A 20,503-nucleotide genomic window follows, 5' to 3' on the forward strand; every position below is an offset into this window, starting at 1 on the left:
ATTATTATTATTTTAGAAAAGCTTAAGGAGAGTAGTAAGTATTCCATTCTACGATACGTCCTAAGATTACAGATTACAAACACAAATACCAAAGATGGTTAATATTTAATCCCATCTCAAGAAAATGGTATTTTCATTCTACCAGCAGTGTGGACCAAAAACTTGAGATCCTTCTTGATTCTTCTTTCTCTCACATTTCACATCCAATCCATCAGTAAATCATATGGGTTCTACCTTGAATACATATTCAGAATCTGACTTCTTCCCACCACCCTTACACTAGTCCAAACCACCGCCATTTATCTCTGAACTACTGCAATAAGCCTTCTAACTACTCCTCTTACTTCAATATTTGCCCCCCTGCATGGTAGCCAGTAATTATTCTAAAATATAATCTCATCGAGTCATTCTCTGCTCATAATACTAATAATTTCCCCTCTCTTTCAGAAATAAAATCCTCTCTTTAACATGGCCTACATCTCCCTACTTAGTCTGGAAGTACTGGGAATTAACAGAGAATGGTTACAGTGGTCAAGAAGCATAGGTGAAAATCCAGGAAATAGGGTTAAATTCTCGGTTGTTCAGTCCTCCTTCATTTTATATAGAAGGCAATAATGATGATTACTGAAACAACATTCACTGAGCCCTTACTATGAGATCTGCAGCCAAGGGACTGAAGCATCTTATTACAGGAAGAAAAACAGAATTTTTTATCCCTTTAGAAAAGCAAATATTTGGGCATAAGACAGCTGTGCTTTAGGAAGAATGTTCTCTGAAAAGCTACAGTCTATAAGAACCAGAATATTTATAAAAACAAAGCTTTATTGTCAGTGCAATTAAAGCATCTGAACTATTAAATACCAAATTCTACTGTTACTCCTAATTAAAAACGTGACAACAGGCTTAGGATGTAGTCACTCTTGGATCTTGGCATTCCACTCCCCATCTCCTCTTCAGCAGTACATTATCAAATGAAGTACTGACTAGATTTATTGTGAGTAGCTCTCAGGGATAAAACTAAGACCAATATATGTCAGGCAAGTTGAAGAACCTGCCTTGTTAGATGGTGAATTCCTTATTATTAGGAGCATTCAGACTGGATAATCATCTGTTGACAAAATATAGATGAAATTCTTTCAATGACAGGGCAGAGGATAGACAGGGGTTGAATTAGCAAATCATGAATGCCTTTTTCTATGGCATTTTATGCAACTAAGAGAAACCAGCATTAGAATGTATGTTCAGTGTGTGCCTAAATCAATGTATAATGAGAATATCAATCATGATGACAATTATAGGGTTTGTAGAATTTGGTCCCAGAATGAGTTCCAAAACAGCAGCATCGACAGGGCAGAAGAAGATGATTGCTTCTCAGGCAGCAACTCTTAAAAGTTTTCTATAGCTAAAATCTAAACCAACTGTATACCATACCAAATGCCTTTATGACAATTATTTGTTGCTCTATGTCAAAATCCTTGTTCCATCCTCTCTACCCCACCTTTACCCAGTCATTATCCTTTTCTGGTTTCCTCTTTACAAAGGAACTCTGGGTCAGTTAGACAGACAGTGATTGAAATAGAATTTTGTATGTAAAGGAGAGTAGTGATAAAGCCAGATAACAGAGGGCCTTGAAAGCTGACAGTATTTAGATTTGAAGAAAACAAAACACACATCACTCTCATGTTTTTGAGGACAAGGATAAAAGGAAAATGGTATTTTAGAAAGATTAATTAGCATGGTGGTGATAAGGAATCCATGACTGGGTTGAACAATGATGCTATTATTCTATGGTTAATTCTATTAGGGCACTTTTATGAATATCTACTATTTTGTGGCAGTTTAAGAAACACTCCTCAATAGCAGCCTTATCTTTCTATAGCTAACAATTTAAAAAAATTCAATGTGAACTAAAAGGAGTATAGAAGAAACCCTAACCACTCGTATTAAACTCTGCTTTTACAGGGGAAATCTGGAAAAATAAAAAATAAAAAATAAGGTCATATATAATAAGCTTTATGGGAATAAACAACATTGGGGGGAACATGTTTTCTCCAAGAAAAAAAAAAACAACTAAAACTGCTAAAACCAACTGCTTTATATTGAAGTATTTTAGACTTAGTTTCCAGGGCACAAATTTACTATCAATATAGTTCATCCAAAATTAAAATAATATAGAAGTGAAAAAAATATATGTAAGTGGATTTTGAAAGATACTTACTGTGCTGCCCCTTCCCTGAGGAGATTGTCATTGTTAAGTAGTAGCCGGACATCTGAAGAGGAAAAAAAATGTTAAAAGACGTTAAAAATAGAGCGCCTGGATGGCTCAGTCAGTTAAGCATCCGACTCTAGATTTCGGCTCAGGTCATGATCTCACAGTTTGTGGGGTCAAGTCTTACACTGGGCTCTGCCCTGACAGCGTGTGCAGCATGCTTGGGATTCTGTCTCCCTCTCTCTACCCCTCCACTGCTTGTGCGCACACTTTCTCACCCCTCTCAAAATAAACATTTTAATAAACCACACCTTTAAAAGATGTTAAAATTCAAATGTTCAGTAAAGGATAAGCTTCAGAAATGTTTAACAAGTCAGGCTTTGCAAAGTTGATCTTCAGATATCCTATATGCAAATGAACAGATGCTCACGTTCATAGATTTTCATGTAATTATTTGCAGTACAATAATCAAACAACTTCTCAAGGAATTTCATAGCAAATAAAAAGCATGGTTTAAAGAAAGTTACAATTAGAACTGTTAATTTTGTATCTAAAGAATCCTTTAAAATAAGATTAAGAACTGGAGGCTTTTCTATAACATCAGACCAAGAAAGCTGGGCAAAATTCAGCCAGTGGCAGTGAAACTGCCAAACATATTTTTCCACGAAGGATCGAATGTGGGGCCTACGTGCTTTTAAAAAGCTGTATGTCAAGAGTCTAGTCACTCTTATTTTTTAAATTTTAATTATTATTTTTTAATGTTTACTTATTTATTTTGAAAGAGAGAGATAGAGAGTGAGCAGAGCAGGGGCAGAGAGGGAGACCGAATCCCAAGCAGGTTCTGCACTGTCAGCACGGAGTCCAGTGGGGGGCTCAAACTCACAAACCGTGAGATCATGACCTGAGCCGAAATCAAGAGTTGGACCCTTAACCTACTGAACTATCCAGGCACCCCTATAGTCATTCTTCTTTTATAAGAGGAGGGTCCTTGTTATAGAAGAAACTATTAAGCATTCATTAACTCCAAGAGGAAAGACTAATTTAATTATAAGCCAAAGGCCATTGACTCTTAGAGCTTCTGAAAGAGGCTGGCAGAGGCCAATGTGTAGCATGCCAATAAAAACTAGTCCTCATGCCACAAGTAGCTTGCCAATTCTTAATCTAATTCTTTCATATCAATTATTCTCATGATATTCCTGTAAAGTCCATTCAGTTGTCAGAAATCAAACAGGGACTTCTAACTACAAAGGCCATTAATTTTGTTAAGAATTTATCTGAGCTGGGGTGCCTGGGTGGCTCAGTCGGTTAGGCGTCCGACTTCGGCTCAGGTCATGTTCTCATGGTTCATGGTTTGAGCCCCACGTCGGGCTCTGTGCTGACAGCCCAGAGCCTGGAGCTTGCTTCCAATACTGTGTCTCCCTCTCTCTGGCCCTCCCCAGCTCATGCTCTGTCTCACTCTCTCTCTCAAAAATAAATAAACATTAAAAAAAATATATTAAAAAAAAAAGAATTTATTTGAGCTAATCACCTTGATAAAGTTCAGGTCGAAGGAAAATTTCCTAAAAGCTCAGTTGTTGAAAATTTACATTTGGTCAAAATGCAAAAAAGACTAGGAAAATAAGGCTGCATTTGTTTATTTGTTTCTCTTGCTGTTAGTGCTCAAAATCCACAAACAAGTCTATAAGGATACATGTTCTGATTTATTTCTATTGTATTATTTACTCCTTAAATTATTATATGTTCTCCTGGTTACTCTTTCTCTGCATCATTAATTATTTTTATCACTGGAGATTAGTGATTGTTCTATGATGTGTGGGGCTCTGGGCCAACTGCAGATGAGTATCACATAGCTCCTCTCAAGTACATAGCCCTCTAATGTAAAACTCGAATTTCAAAATAAATGCTTGCTAAAATGAACCAAGATACACAAAGGACTTAAAGATGAATTTAACAACTTAAAATGGGATTATAATGATTGATTTTATCATAAAGCTTAAGATGCCTCATCTACATTTTTCATTCTATATGTTAAGCCAGTGAATAGAAATTTATAAATGTATTGGAATAGCGGTTCCCAAACTGGCTGTGACTCAGAATCACCTGGGAGAACTTGAAGATGGTAAGGCTGGAATCTGTGTATGTAATAAGCTTCCCAGATGTAGTTAGTTCAGCCCCAATGGCTCTTGAAAGTGTCCTGTATATACTACAAGCATGTGTTGAGTGAAAGCACAGAAGAAGCTGAAGCTATGATTTATAGTGATACAAAACTATGAAAATAATTTAATATTGTTTCCATATTCATATTAAGCTACTTTAAATCTTTTCTCACATAAGATAGGTATCCTAATTTATGGGTTAAGAGTATGCTTTTAACTCAGACCTGGGTTTGAATCCTTGTTCTGACACTTACTTGCTAGATGACATTAAATAAATTATTTTAACCTCTTTTAATCTTGATTTCCTTAGCTATAGCTATAATGTGCTGTAAGGATTAGAAGAGATAAGAAACACTCAATAAATACTTATACATAACTATGGAGGGCTTAAAATACTAATGTTTACTCACCATTGAACACTTCATTAAATTCCCCTGGGGGTGCATGAGTGATGAATTTAGCAGCTATGCGTACCTAAAGAGAAAGAAATAAAATAAGAGAAGAGTAACATATAAAGGAAGAAGCAATTAACAGATTACAAAATTTTCATCACATTCATGGAGACAAAACTTCCTATTCAAACCTTTACTATTTAGGAGACTTCAGATTTTTTTCACAAACTATCCCAAAGCTTTTATCATCAATAGAGGTTTGTCCTGATTTTGAGATCTACATGTGGCTTTAAGTTTTAATTCTTCTTTAAAAAGTTGAGGGGCGCCTGGGTGGCTCAGTCAGTTGAGCGTCCGACTTCAGCTCAGGTCACAATCTCGTGGTCCGTGATTTCGAGCCCCACATTGGGCTCTGGGCTGACGGCTCAGAGCCTGGAGCCTGCTTCCGGTTCTGTGTCTCCCTCTCTCTCTAGCCCTCCCCCGTTCATGCTCTGTCTCTCTCTGTCTCAAAAATAAATAAACATTAAAAAAAGTTTAAAAAAAAATTTGAATAATCAATTTTTGGTCAAAGTATACTACAGGCACAAACAGAGAAAGTTATGATCCTAATCACTTATGAACATTTAAGCAAAACTAAATGAAAGAGTAGTAAACTGGTAGGATACCAATTTGTGTTTATAGCGTTTATCCCAATGCAAAGGTGGTTCAGTATTAATAAATCAGTGTAATTTACAAATTAAAGGAGCAAACCCTTGTGATTCTCTTAACTCATGCTGGGAAAAAAAGATAAAATTCAACATTCAAGTATCATAAAACAACAAAACTACTAATTTTTGGTAGGAATAAACTTCTTTAACTTGATAAAGGATTATCTACCAAAATTCTACAGCATACTTAATAATGATGCAACATTGCAAGCAGTGTCCCTAATTTTAAAAACAAGACAAAGATGACTGCTATCACCTACTATTAAACACTGTACTAAAGGTTCTAAAGAATGCTATAGACAGTACTTCTTCTGTTCTTCCTTCTAACTCCCTCTCCTGCCCCCTACTGCCATTCTACTTTTCTGGATCTCCTTTTATAGACAGACACTGAAGTCTTAGATCTAACTTGCATATCCCTTTTTCTCCTGTATTTTTATCTTCTTTTTGTCATTTGGTAGTTTATTTGGGGAGAAGGCCTCAGAGCTCCATTTTTCAATTCACTTAAAATGCTCTTCATTTATGTCTATTTTGCTATTCAGATAGTTATTTTAAAACCTATTTTTCATTTCCAAGACTTTTATTTGTGTGTGTGTAAGAATTATTGAGTCTCCTTGAGGGTATTAACTATACTTACTTTAAAGTATTGCTCTATTGACTGTTCCCTAAGAATTTAGATCTACTTGTTTGTTGAGTTTGATGCTTTTCTTTCATAGTATCCATTTTCCACAAATATTTGGTATTCCTCCTTGAATTTAATTTAGCTTGCCTGTTCTGTTTACCAGCAGTTTGTCTCTAGTGATTGTAGGGGAGGGAGAGAGGAGACTTGCTGCTGTGAAGTGGATATGAGCCAATTAATTTCTGAGTAACCCTCATAAGGGCCAGAGGCTACCTGGGGCATCGCCCTGCCTCTCTGCTCTTAGTGCTCATTCTCAATGCTATATTCTGAGGACAAATGCATTTCTGTCTGCAGTTCAGCCCCAATGGAAGAGAAAAGAGGAGCCAATGGTACAGTTAGCTTACCGCAATTAGCTTACAGTTAGCTTAATTCTGCAATTAATCTACTCCAAGACTGTTCTGAGTCCTTTCCTTCTTGCTCCTTAAGTTGAGCTCCTCCAAGTGGCTCCTACTTCCACAACAGTTATCTTCTGATCTCACTTTTTTTCCCTCGTGTATTTACCATTCTGCTTTCTATCAAAAGAATTGCTACAAAACATTGGTCCAACAATGGCACTCTCACTTAAAAAAAAAAAAAAGCTTATTTGAGAGAGAGAAAATAGAGCAGGGGCAGGGGCAAGGAGAGAGAAAATCCCAAGCAGGCTCTGTGCTGTCAGTGCAGAGCCTGACATGGGGCTTGATCACACATACCATGCAATCATGACCTGAGTCAAAACCATGGAGTCAGACATTCAACTGCCCTAGCCACCCAAGCACCCCTGTTACTAATTCAGTTCTCTTCTCAATGTGTTTTCCCTACTCTTTTCATTCTACTAAGGTTTGGCATAAAAGATGAGGTGAAACCATGTGCTCAGTCTGCCATATAATTTAATCTCTTCGCTTTTATCAAGTAAGATGTGAAATACAAAGAATGTAAAAATCTATGTAAAAGAAAAAATAATTTCGAGTATCATTTGGCAATATACATATATAATTATGATGCTAGCAACGATAATAGGACTGACCTCTGACAGTCTCACAGTACAATTCTTTTTTTTTATAAAGTTTATTTATTTTGAGAGAGAGTGTGAGTAGGGGAGGTGTGGAGAAAGAGGGAGAGAGAGAATCTCAAGCAGGCTCCGTGCTGTCAGTGCAGAGCTGGACATGGGGCTCGTTCTCACAAACCTGTGAGACCATGACCTGAACCAAAATCAAGAGTTGGACATTTAACCGACTGAGCCACCCAGGCGCCCCTCACAGTATAATTCTAACACTATGACAGAAAGAATGTTGAAAATTCCCTAATATTTGATGTGATAATGAGTACGAAGATGATTCAACTCACTGATGAGGGGCAAAGAGGAACACAGTAGATCTACCAATAAACTGAGCCCTGCTTTCCAAGTAGGCATCCTCCATTAACCTCTTCATTTCCTTCAAACAATGTTAAGTTCTTGTTGACCCACTCAAATCAAGGCTATCATCAAAGCCAAACCATTCTTAAGCAGAAAAAAGACTTTCAAGAGTCCTTTGAAAATACAACTGGGCACTGAGAAGAGAATTAGAAAGACAAAAAATACTTTACAACTTCAGGTTTATACAGAAGATCTTATATATGACTTCACTCATTCTAAAAAGAATAAAAGAAAAGCTCCATGGACAAATTTTACATCTTCAGTCAAGAAAGGCCTACTGATTGGGGCGCCTGGGTGGCGCAGTCGGTTAAGTGTCCGACTTGGGCCAGGTCACGATCTTGCGGTCCGTGAGTTCGAGCCCCGCGTCAGGCTCTGGGCTGATGGCTCGGAGCCTGGAGCCTGTTTCCGATTCTGTGTCTCCCTCTCTCTCTGCCCCTCCCCCATTCATGCTCTGTCTCTCTCTGTCCCAAAAATAAATTAAAAACGTTGAAAAAAAAATTTAAAAAAAAAAAAAAAAAAAAAAAAAAGAAAGGCCTACTGATTGATGGAGCAAGGTAGATTGGAAAACCTGAATTCTAATTACTGGCTCTATTGGTCCATAAACTAACTAGGTTTGTAATTCTAGAAGCATGACTAACCTGTTTTGGTCCTGAGTTTCCTCATTATAAGCCAACTCCTAAAAGAGATGAGAAGTTCTCCAAAATTTCTTTGAGTTGTAAAGCTCTACCTGATTTTTTAACCTTAGAATACAAAACCTGTATGTGGATTACCTGGAAGCAGAGATGAGGAATCCATCTGTCATGACAGGATAATTATAGATAATACATTACTTTTCTGGAATAAAAGCTGCTGGAGACTAAGAGGAATACACCATAAAACTCTTATATTAACAAGCAACAACAATAAAAAGAAAATAATTAGGAAGTAAGAAATGCTGCTCAACTCATGAAAATTACACTACACAGGACTTAACAGTTCCCATATAGATTTACAACTCGGTATATTTATATTTGCCTTGGCATGTGCAGTTAATCATATTTCTTTCCTCATCAACTGTTGCTGTCAATCATTTATTTAAGAAATTAGTAAACCTACTTTGATAGTAAACCTATTTCTTAGTCTGTTCAAATCTGCTGAGGGGCTATGATCTATCCCACTTGTCAATGTGCATCTCCCATAATCCTTACATCATTGTGAAAGTCCCTTTAGTCAAACAAATTTAAGTGTGTGTGGTTCAAAAATATACAACCCAAAAAGCATATTCCCTAAAAAGAATAAAGCTATATATTTTACATACTACATATATAACATAATGTTTGAATATGCAATAGTAAAGGCTACCAAAATGAAAATTCAAGATACTAGTATTCCTGAAGTTATCCCTGAGGTTTTAAAAGTCATAAAATCTGATGGCTCTGGCATAATTAAAACAAGTATTTGGATAATCAATGAACTGACAATGCATATTAAAAAAGTAATAGTTCATTCATTCAGCAAACATTTGCTGAGCACATACGAAAAGAAGAGTAAATAAAGATTAAACACTGAGTAAGATTTGGTCACTGTCTTCAAGGACCTGACACATAGATAGTAATACAGCAAGCAAGTATTAAAGGCCACGGTGAGGCACAAGGAAGATGCAGTCAACTTTATATATGTATATAAGGAGTGGTGGAGTGGCCTTTAGATACAGTGATGTTTGAGTTGGATTGAAGAATGAGTAAATACCAAGGAGCGCATCCAGTCAGAGGAAACAGTATGCACAAACTAAGACATTATAACACAACAAATTGAATGTAGATATTTAAAAGATTTGCAGAATGTAAAACAGTGCTATTTTTCCCACTAATTCTTTTGTTTTAGAAAATAAAGTTTGGGTATTTTTTTTTTTTCTTTTTTTCCTCAAAACAAAATACCAGGGCGCCTGGGTGGCTCAGTCAGTTAAGCGTCCGAAGACACTTGATTTTGGCTCAGGTCATGATCTCAGAGTTCGTGAGATGGAGCCCTCCAACGGGCTGACAGCCTGGAGCCTGCTTGGGATTCTCTCTTCCTCTCTCTCTGCCCCTTCCCTGGCTCACTCGTGCCCTCTCTCTATTCCAAAATAAATAAACTACAAAACAACAAGAAACAAAATTCCAATTATTTCTGTTAACATATAAATGTTTTTAAGTATGTTTTTAAATGAATTAATACTTTAAGAACTCTTAAGTTTTAATATCTAGTACAATAGCTATAAACTACATAAAAAGTTGACTCCTAAGAGTATAAAGGGGTCCTGAAAACAAAAACGTCTGAGAAGTGCTCTGTTGATACAGGTTGATGTTTTATCATATGCCATTGAGTGCAAAAGTTCACACAATGATATATTCCTGTTTTATTAAAAGTAAATACACTTACATATATGTATAGCTACTAATTTTAATTAGGACTCTTCTGGTGGTAGTTATTAAAAAGTTTTTCTTTCCTTTTTTGGCTTATCTCTATGTTCAAAAAGTTGTATAAGGAATATAAATTACTTGTAATTTTTTTCTGGGAGTTAGTACCTCTTAATCCCCTTTATTCTACTTCATCCACTACTTTATTACTTGTATGTTAAAGATAATTTTTAAATTTTTAAAAATCAAAGAGGATCATGACAACATCTACCATCTAATAAATTAATTTTGTTAAAGATAAAAAAGGACATTAACAAGATAAAGGCTATGGAGTGACATCAAAACTGAAAGCGATGGATCAAGGAAACTACAGGTCAAGGAAGCTAAAGGACAGAGTAAAAAGGGAGGTTGGCAAAGGCAACAAGGAAGATTTTTTTAAAGTTTATTTTTATTTTTATTTATATTGAGAGAGATATAGAGAGCAAGTGAGGATGGGGCTGAGAGACAGAACATCAAGCAAGCTCTGCACTGTCAGTACAGAGCCCAATGCAGGGCTCTATCTCACAAACCGTGAGATCATGACCTGAGTTAAAACCAAGATTTGGACGTTTAACTGACTGAGCCACCTGGGCACCCCAAGGAAACTTTTTAAAGTTACACTTTGCATATGCTTCTTGACCAGAAGCTTAGCCTTATTTACCTCCTGGCTGCATAGTGCCTTATGCTGGAATGTATGGGATAGTTAATTGGTTAAATGAAGGGATTATATAGGAAAAAAAATGAGCTAAACTAAAAGACTGCTTCCACTTCCTAAAGGGGGGAAAAAAAACCACACAAAGTACACATAAGTCAGAGAGGGAGGAATAACAAGTAAGCAATATTTGAATTCAGGCTTAAGTGCAGAAGAATTCTAATTAAAGTGCTGGAAAAACAAATGAGTGATACCCGTAAATCTAAGAATATCAAGAACAGGAGAAATGTCCAATTAAAGAAACAAAAACATCTCCCAGTTTTTAAATGAAAGCTGGTAAGAGGTGAAGACATATATATGCAACAGCAAGGGTGAAATTCTAAATGAGTGATTAAAAAGAATGTAGTCATCATTAGATGCCAAAGGTAGATCCCAAAACATGGTCATTGTCAACAATCTCCATGTTATTTTCTGAGAGGTACTAAAAAAGTGGACCACTCAGTATTAAATATTTGGCAATCTTTGACAACAGATTTTGAAGTGATAAGTTGATTTGTCACTATAACAATACCATAAAAATTCCTTGAGACAGTAGTTGAAATCTTAATGCTACATTTACACATTCTCTATAAAAATCTAAAGTCTACTCTATGGACTCCAAGGTCCTTCAAAATTTGGTTCCCTCACCCTCACCTCCTACTGCCTAGCTGCTAGACTTCACGGCTAAATTCCTGCCTCAGGGCTATTGCATTTCTCATTCCTTTTTGCCAGAAACGCTTTCTATCAGAGCATCTCTCTTCATTCAAGTTCCTGATGTCACTTTCTGACTTCCTGACTCCTATCTACAAATTAGCCATGATACGGTCTGCATCCTTCACAATTCTAGCCCATTTACTCGCTTTTTCTTCAAGGAACTTGTCACCACTGAATGATATTTATGTTTCCTGCTCAACACTCCAAAAGAAGTCCAAGAGCATAGAGCTCGGGTGAGCAAATTGCTAATACAAAAGGCCAGACAGTGAACATTTTAGGGCTACATGGGCCACATGGTCTCGGTCCCAAATGAAAACAAATTAGCACAATTGTGTTCTAATAAGATTTTAATTGTTTATTTATTTTGAATGCTTATTTGAGAGAGAGAGACAGAGAGAGAGAGAGTGTGGGGGGGGGGGGGAGGCAGAGAAAGAAGGAGAGAAAGAATCTCAAGCAGACTCCGTGCTATCAGTGCAGAGCCCAATGTGGGGCTTGATCTCATGAACCTGAGATCATGACCCGAGCTGAAATCAAGAGTCGGATGCTCAACTGACTGAGGCACCCAGGCACCCCTTATTTTTTTTTTTTTACCATTAAGGTATTATTGGTAAATAAACTCGTAAGATATTAAAGTGTACAACGTGATTTGATATACGTTGTAAAAGTATTAGCCCCACTAAGTTAATTAAAACATTATTTTGGATTCTCTAATTTGTATTTCATGTAATTTTCACATGTCACAAAATAATCTTCTTCTGATTTTTTCCCCCAACCATTCAAAAAACATTAGCTTGTAGGCTACATACAAACATGCGGTAGACCAGATTTGCCAAACCCTGGAATAGAACGTTTGTTCACTGCTGTACACCCAGAACTGAGACCTGGCACATGCTAGCAATGTAAATGAATGACGACTATTTTATTGTCTACAAAACTTTTTCATAACCTGTTTCTCTTCTGATCTTGAAACAGCTTAATAAGTAGGCGAGACTAGTATCCCCACTAAAAAAGGAATAGATTCAGAGAAAGTGCTTTGTCAAAGGTCACAAACTTATACAGAGGTGGGCCTAGAACTATTCAATCAACTATACTGTGCATTAGTAACAGGTATTTAAATTCAGGAGGATTATCTTTAGTGTGGTGTCACATAGATTTAGCTTAGTCCTTTTAGAATTTTTTTTTCTTTTATCCAGGAATTGAGTCAAAACCTTGCTTATGAAAGCTACAGTTGAAACAAAGTTGGAAGGAATAAATACAATGATAAATAGTAATGTTAAAAGTCAGTATTTTCTCATCTAGCTTCAAAACTGGGTCAAAACAAGATGAAATTTGGTAGAGGTAAGAATTGGTGGCAGAAGTAAAAGGGGAGAGAGATGGCTAAGTAGCGACAGCAAAAATATTTTTGCTGCAATACAAATGAGGGATGACGTTTTTAAAAACAGTGATTTAGTCATTCTTTAGAATGGGGTGGGGAAACAAAGTTGAAAGCAAGTATGTCCCATAGAGGAGAGGCATGCCATCTCCAGTGTAACTGAGAATCACTGATATGGAGGTTTTGGTGGAACAAAAACTTAATTGCTGCTTTAAAAACAACAACAAAAAAGGTTTTTAAAAAACATCCCTATTCCATAAAGTAATAGTTTCACTGCACATAACATTCATCAGATAGTATCTGAAGGGTATAACTCCATGTATATTTTAAAGGGAGAATAACTCAGGCCTTATACACAATTCCAATCCTTCATAGATTTAAATATTCCAATAATGTTAATTTCATGGAACCCACTGTATTACGTTTCTGACCTAAAAAGGTGGAATTTAGGACCTTATAAGCATCAGTTAAAGATAATTTTCCTAGATTTCAATTTCTTCCCCTTCTCCATATCTTCTCACCTCTTCAAGAGGGAAATAAAAAAAAAATACCTAATCCTTGAAAGACTCAAAATTTCATTATTAGTAATACCTGTACTGAAAGTTTAAACATCAAACTGAGAAAGTAATATACCTATTGTTCCCCAGAAGCTGCTTAATTTTGTTAATTTTGATATACTGTATTTTAGTAAGAAACTTTAGAAAATGTATTAAAAGACACTTGGAAAATTTATAAAACTTAGGTTTTTATTTATTAAATAATCTTTTAATAACAGATGTCACACATTTCAACATTACATCTCTTCATAACTACCTTTTTAAATGATTTTCTTGACAATCACATACAACAGGATTCAAGTTGAGTATTTAACAACTGCAGCTCTGTTTGAATGTCAGTGGATAACTCTAAACAAGCAGGGAAGAAATTCTGGGCTAGATAATAGCCACATTCTACTTATCAGCAAGGCCCAGGTCAGTTTATACTGCCCAAACTTTGTATACTTCAGGAGTCAAATCTCCGCCAGCTTGTCTCCCTGGTGTCTACCGAAATCTTTACCTCCCTCATTAGACTACTGCCTGTATTAAAGACTTTGCTTCTGGGCTTGACTTACACTGTCCTTGAAAGTTTTGCCTCTCTCCTTATCTTTACCTGTCTAAACTCTGCCTGTCTTTTAAGGTTGGGTTCTTCTGTTTCTTTCCAAAAAGTATTCCCAGTACTTGTAATTGCAAGAATCCTTTACCACATTAAACCTTACTTTACCATACTTTGACCATTTATTATAGCACCTAAAATATAACTGCTATTGATAATTAGTTCTATAGATACCATTTTGTCCCTAAAAACTAGTTTTCTTTGGGCAAACTGCCTTGCTTTCCTTTTCCTTATTATACAGGGTCTAGCAAAGTAAATGGCACATAGCTGGCAATTAGTTAAAGGTTTACAAAACCCCTTCTACATAAAATGACAATATGGAAGTGTTCTTAGTTTTTCAGATTATGAGATACTATGGCAAAATGGAAAGATATAGGCTCTGGAGTTGGGACAGATCTGGATTTGAATTTTAATCACTTAAGGTCTTTAAATCATATCCTCAGCCTAAAGTGGGGCAGTATCTACTTCTTAGAATTGTTGTGAAGATTAAATTGTTGTGAAGATTAAATTTCACAGTATATTTAAAATATAGGGGTGCCTGGCTGACTCCATTGGTAGAGCATGTGACTCTTGATCTCAGGGTTGTGGGTTTGAGCCTCATGCTGCGTGTAAATATTACTTGAAAATAAAATCTTAAAAATAAATACATAAATAAAATAAAATAGGTGCAATAAATGTCAGCTACTGTTAGCTGGTCCTAGCAAGACAACTGCTGCTTTAAATTATTAAACTAAACAACCCCCTCATATTATTAAGAAAATAATTTCCCTTTTCTAGAAATTCTTTGGGTCTTAGTAACCTTATATTCCCCATCATTACAGTCTTTATCGTGAACTATAAATAGTGGCAACTTTTGTGCTGACCAAAAGTTCTCCAAAATATCACTGCTTCACTTCCCTTTTTAAACACATCTTCCAAAGTTTACCTATGTTTTCAACTAGGCTATACTTAAAAAAAGCATAGTAACCAATTGTACTTTTGTATATGTTTATTTTCCTTACTTTTATCCTGCGTCATTACAGAAGTATTCAAGGATAAATAGCTACATTTTTCTTCCTAAAGAGATTTACCTTATTCTTACCCTGTTAAGACAGTAAGTTCTATTTGCATGGAATTCAATACTGTTTCCTAACAGGTTGTTTGCTGTTTGAAGACATTTAGATATTGTTATTTTTTTAAGACTTTACTTTTTTTTAAGAGCAGTTTTAAGTTCACAGCAAAACTGAGAAGGTACAGAAATTTCCCATAGGGTCTGTGCCCTCCAACATGCATACTTCCTCCATTAACACCCCCACCAGAGTGGTTCCTTGTTCATTTCATGAACGTACACTGACACATCATTATCATCCAAAGCTCATGGTTTACATTACGGTTCACTCTTTGTGTTGTACATTTGATGGATTTGGACATATGCACAATATGTATCCACCATTAATAGTATCATAGAGAGTATTTTCACCGCCCTAACAATTTACTGTTCTCTGCCTACTCTTTCTTCCCTCCCCCTAGTATGTTATTTTAAAAAGGAAGAATTTTTTAAAAAATCCATCTTGCCTCAGTGTGGTTCATTTTTTCATCTGGTTCTAAAGCTTTCAGTGAACTAACAATAAACTATCTGGGGCAATAATTTAATAGGTACAAGTTCCAAGCTGTTGACATGCATATATAATAGTATCAAAGCCCTGGAATTTCAGTTGCAGTGCCCTTATCAAATAAACAAAACCCCTCCTGGCTGAGGGTTCTCAGAGGCTAGTGAGAATTTAATTTGGGGCTGCAATTCTAAAAGAAAAATATATTCTTAGTGATGTCTAGGACCAAATGGAATATTGGTTTCATTAACTAAAACTTATTGTTAGCTGCTTTTTTACTTTTTAAATGTTTATTTACTTTTGAGGGAGAGAGAGAGGGAGAGAGAGAGAACGAGTGGAGGAGGAGCAGAGAGAAAGGGGGACAGAGGATCTGAAGAGGGCTCTGCAGTGCTGACAGCAGTGAGATCATGACCTGAGGCGCTTAACCAACTGATCCATCCAGGCACCCCAGTAGCTTTTTAAAATTCCAAATAAACTATTGTTTTCCCAGTTTCCCAGTTTTTGACCTAGAGACACTACAAAGACTCAGAATATACTTAAAAACTTAGCTGTATACAGTTTATATTCTATCATTTTCAGTAATAGCTAAGGCTTAAAAGCATAAAGATATGTTTTAAATTAGGATCAATATTATATAAAACAAAAGATGGCACTTCCGAATATTTTGCTTTGTTTACTCTTTTAAAAGTTATTTTAAAGTAGCTCTTAGAAACTGTTTTCTCTAGGGGCACCTGGGTGGCTCAGTCAGTTAAGCATCTGACTTCTGCTCAGGTCATGATCTCGCGGTTCGTGAGTTCAAGCCCCGCGTCAGGCTCTGTGCTGACAGCTCAGAGCCTGGAGCCTGTTTCAGATTCTGTGTCTGCCTCTCTCTCTGACCCTCCCCCGTTCATGCTTTGTCTCTCTCTGTCTCAAAAATAAATAAACATTAAAAAAAAAAAAAAAAAAAAAAGAAACTGTTTTCTGTATTAGTAACCAATTACAAATTTGGTCAGATATAGACAATAGGTGGGAAAAGCAGGCAAGTTTGCTTTTTTAAGTACAGCAATTTCATTCACTCACATTCATTCTCATGGAAGATCTAATTAGCTTTATTAAATGATTCATGAATTGGGCAGCATCCCATGCAAATAGAAAGGAGCTTCCAGCAATTACATTTTAAAAATTTTATCAACTCTAAGGAGTAATTGCTCGAAAACTTATTAAAGTAATTATATAACATACATTTAATGTCAAAGTCTCTCCTTAACCAAACTTTAGTCAGGCTCCTCTGAGCCCTCTCTTCTCAGCTAGGCCTTGATCTTGGCTCCATCCTATGTCCTGTCTAACCCAATCCTAGCAAGAACCTGTTGTCATTTTAGTGAGAATACCCCCACTTTAGGTATCTGATCAAGTTCCTTATCCCCCACATTTGATGCAGAAGTCCTCAATCTGTCTTTAGTAAGGATCCTGTTAAATCAGTTAAGTAAGAATCCCTCTACCCTTATGTGTCCTCTTAGTAATTTTCCATCCACTGACCCCCTCATTCTGCTTGCTGGCTATAGATCCCCAGTTGTCTTTGCTTCATCTGGAGCTGAGCTCTAGCTCTCTCCCCTAACACAAAACTATTGAATAAAATCGTCTTATTATTTTTTTTAATGTTTATTTATTTTTGAGAGAGAGGGAGACAGAGTTTGAGCAGGGGAGGAGCAGAAAGAGAGGGAAACACAGAATCCGAAGCAGGCTCCAGGCTCTGAGCTGTCAGCATAGAGCCCCACATCGGGCTCACAAACTGCGAGATCATGACTTGAGCCAAAGTTGGACGCTCAACCAACTGAGCCACTCAGACATCCCAAGTCATTTTAACAAGTATCAGAAGAATTTTTTCTTTAACAGGGTCATCATTATATTTTATGTCACCTAGTATAATGGTATATAAATATGACAAACTTAAGCATAAAATTTACAACAGACAAGAACCAAAAACCAGCTCTTATCTATTTTATAGTTAATCTTTCCCAACCATTCCCTCTATGCACCAAGTTACAAGGAAATCATCCATTAGTTCTTATTCTGGACTCTTCTAATATAAAACATCAGAATGCTGGTAAAAAGATTTCCAAGTATACATCTTAGTGTCCATTTAGAAGTTCAAAGTCAGTGGTAAGCCTTAAGATATTAACTACTGAACAGGAAAAAATTTTAAGTACTGACTCATTCTCAGTGAAGATTTAAAAATTTGAATTACCTTAAATCCAAAATTGCACTGATATTCATATGGAAGGAGGTAAAAGACAATACTTGTTTTTTGTTTTCATTTTTTTTTATTTGAAAGAGAGAGAGGGAGTGCAAGCTGGGGAGAGGAGCAGAGGAAGAGAGAGAGAACCTCAAGCAGTCTCCACATTCAGTGCAAGGCCGACGAGGGCTCGATTCCATGACCCTGGGATCATGACCTGAGCTTGAAATCAAGTTAGATGCTCAACCGACTGAGTAACCCAGGTGCCCCAAAAGGCCCTATTCATTTTAATTATAGGATCAAAATGTCTAGATCAAGAACTGAGGAAGTAGAAAAGTCTGAGATATAATGTTCTAATGAGTCAGAAAAAAAGATAAAAATGTGTGAAAAAGATCACATAAGCAACTTGTTGTTTAGAAGCTTAAATGTGTTAAAACACACACACTCTCATCCCTTATTCTAGGTTACTGGGCAGACAGGTAAAGGGTTCCAAGTGCCAGATATACAATGGACATCATTTTGGAAACAAAAAGACCAATTTAAGAAACTCGGGAAAAATTCACACCATACACTTTGAGATTCAGATGCTTGAGAGCAATGACTGAAATCCAAAAGAGTAGAGTTTGGTGGTGAGAACCTATGCCACATAGAAACAAAAGTACTGGGAAACAGGAAGCTTCAGCCTTCAAGATCCACTGCATATCTGGCATGTTATGGCATTCTAATTCAAAGGTATGTCTTTTTACCAATTTTATCTTCAAAAACTTTTGAAGTCAGACTTGGTTTCACAAGCCAGCTTTAATATTTCATTGCTTGGGTCTTAGTTTCTTCATTTGTGGATATAATACCTGCTCATATCAGACTGTTTTAAGGATCCAGTGAGGTAACAGGAGACGGACTTAATACATAGCAGATACTTAACTTTCTTTCCCTAAGCAAATGCCTACATGTTACTGAATTTTGAGTAACATGTTTTCTTTAAAGTTCAGATCTTTGTGTTTACCAATTTGTCCATTCACTCAAAACAAAACAACTTACTTAAGAGGAAGGATGGGATAGATGTGGGCTGGGTTGGGGAAAGACACTTTAAGGAAGGGGCAGGTGAGATCTAAACTGAGCTCTACAGAGTGCTTTAGATTAGGAGGAGGGGTTGGGGAGGGGGGAGAGAGGGAGGTGGGTGTTACAAATGAGGGAATAGTAAAATGAAAAGAGGTGGGGGGAAAACAGTCTTTTGCAGGCAGACCAGTTTGGTAGAAACAGAGGATTTATTTGGAGATAATAAAAGAGAAGGGTAGAATAAGATGAGTCAGATGGCAGTAGTTATGCTAATATCAAGTCTGGTTGTATCTGTAGGTAATGGAGAAGTGCTGAAGCTTTCTGAGTGGGAAGCTCCATTAATAAAATTAAACTGTTAGTAATACGGAAGTACTGGAATCCTTAATACGGCCTCACAAAACCTGGAAATCAGTCTGTCCTCTAAGAGTTAGCTATGAAATCAAGTCAGATGCTATTAAAGTGAGATTTATTCACTCATTCAACAAATATCTGATAGTGCACTACGTGTCAGGCACTGTTTTAGGCAATGGTGATGCACCAGTGTATGGTTCTTGTGGAGCTTACATTCTAATGGGTAGAGAGACAACATTAAATAACAGACAGAGATAACATTAAATAAACTACATTAAATAGCCAGTGATAAATGCTAAAAAATAAAGGAACTTAAGGGGATAATGAAATGTTAGGATTTGGCAATATATAGGGTAACCAGAGAAGACTTCACTGAGAAAATGACTTTTGATGAAATAGCTGGAGGAATTAAGGGAAGAAGGAAGAGAACTCCAGACAACAGAGCAAACACAAAGACCATTTAGGTGAGAATGTGTGGCTAGAACAGAGAGGACCAGGGGAGAATAGGAAGGAGATGAGGTGAGAGAGGTAAGTGGTAAAGACAGAGGGACTTGTTGTCAGAGTAAGAACTTTTATTCTGAAGAAGATGGGAAGCCAATGGAGGATTCTGAGCAAAGAAGTGACATGTTCCAACTTACATTCTCCAACCAGTGTATTCTGGGTGCTGCACTGCAGACAGCCTGCTGGGCAGGGAGGAGGAGGCAAGAGTACCAGCAGGGACACCAGAGAGAAGACTACTGCAATAACCTAGGAGAAATCACAGTGGCTTCTTCCAGAGTGGTTGGAATAAGGGGGTGGTGAGAAACCGTCTTTTTCTGGGTATAGTTCAAAGGCAGAGCCTACAAGATTTGCTACAAGACTATATGTATTGTGAAAGAAACAGGAGTCAAAGATGACACTAAACTTTTTGGCCTGAACAACTAAAGGATGAGTATGTCATTAAGAGGGGAAAGACTGCAGGAGAAGTTGTAATACGCAAATTTTTGATACTTAAGGGTTTCCTTCCAGCTATGTAAAAACAATGTCTGCTGCTGTTAAAAGTTAGAGGGTGCTCTGCCCAAAGACCCTACATGGTCTTGTGTTGGCTATATATCCCTATTAAGGAGGAAAATGCCATTAAAATGTTCACCTATATAGTTAAAATATTAACCTGTATCGTTAACTTCCCTCGTTCCAACTCCACACTTCAAGTGTGAAAGAACTATAATTTGATCTCCCATGTCCCTGACCTACCTGAAAGAAAGTTTCTAGTCCTTTCTATATTTATTTTTTTAATGTTTATTTATTTTTTGAGAAAGACAGAGCATGAGTGGGCAAGGAGCAGAGAGGTAGACACAGAATTCGAAGCAGGCTCCAGGCTCTGAGCTATCAGCACAGAGCCCGACGTGGGGCTCAAACTCATGAGCAGTGAGATCATGACTT

The 20,503-nt window shown here is 36.7% G+C and overlaps 1 protein-coding gene across 3 annotated transcripts in view; it reads right to left on the minus strand.

The window, feature by feature from the left end:
* Window positions 1-20,503, minus strand: part of CAPZA1 (capping actin protein of muscle Z-line subunit alpha 1) — a 49,871-nt gene that overhangs the window by 22,053 nt on the left and 7,315 nt on the right. For all 3 annotated transcript variants that reach the window (XM_078451556.2, XM_078451557.2, XM_078451558.2), the window contains 2 exons: window positions 4,776-4,839; window positions 2,219-2,270 (listed from right to left, as the gene is read on the minus strand). In XM_078451556.2, coding sequence (XP_078307682.1) covers window positions 2,219-2,270; window positions 4,776-4,839 — 116 coding nt within the window. The remainder of the gene's footprint in view (window positions 1-2,218; window positions 2,271-4,775; window positions 4,840-20,503) is intronic.

This window comes from Panthera onca, chromosome C1 (assembly GCF_046562875.1).
Source record: "Panthera onca isolate mPanOnc1 chromosome C1, mPanOnc1 haplotype 2, whole genome shotgun sequence".
Lineage (NCBI taxonomy): Eukaryota > Metazoa > Chordata > Mammalia > Carnivora > Felidae > Panthera > Panthera onca.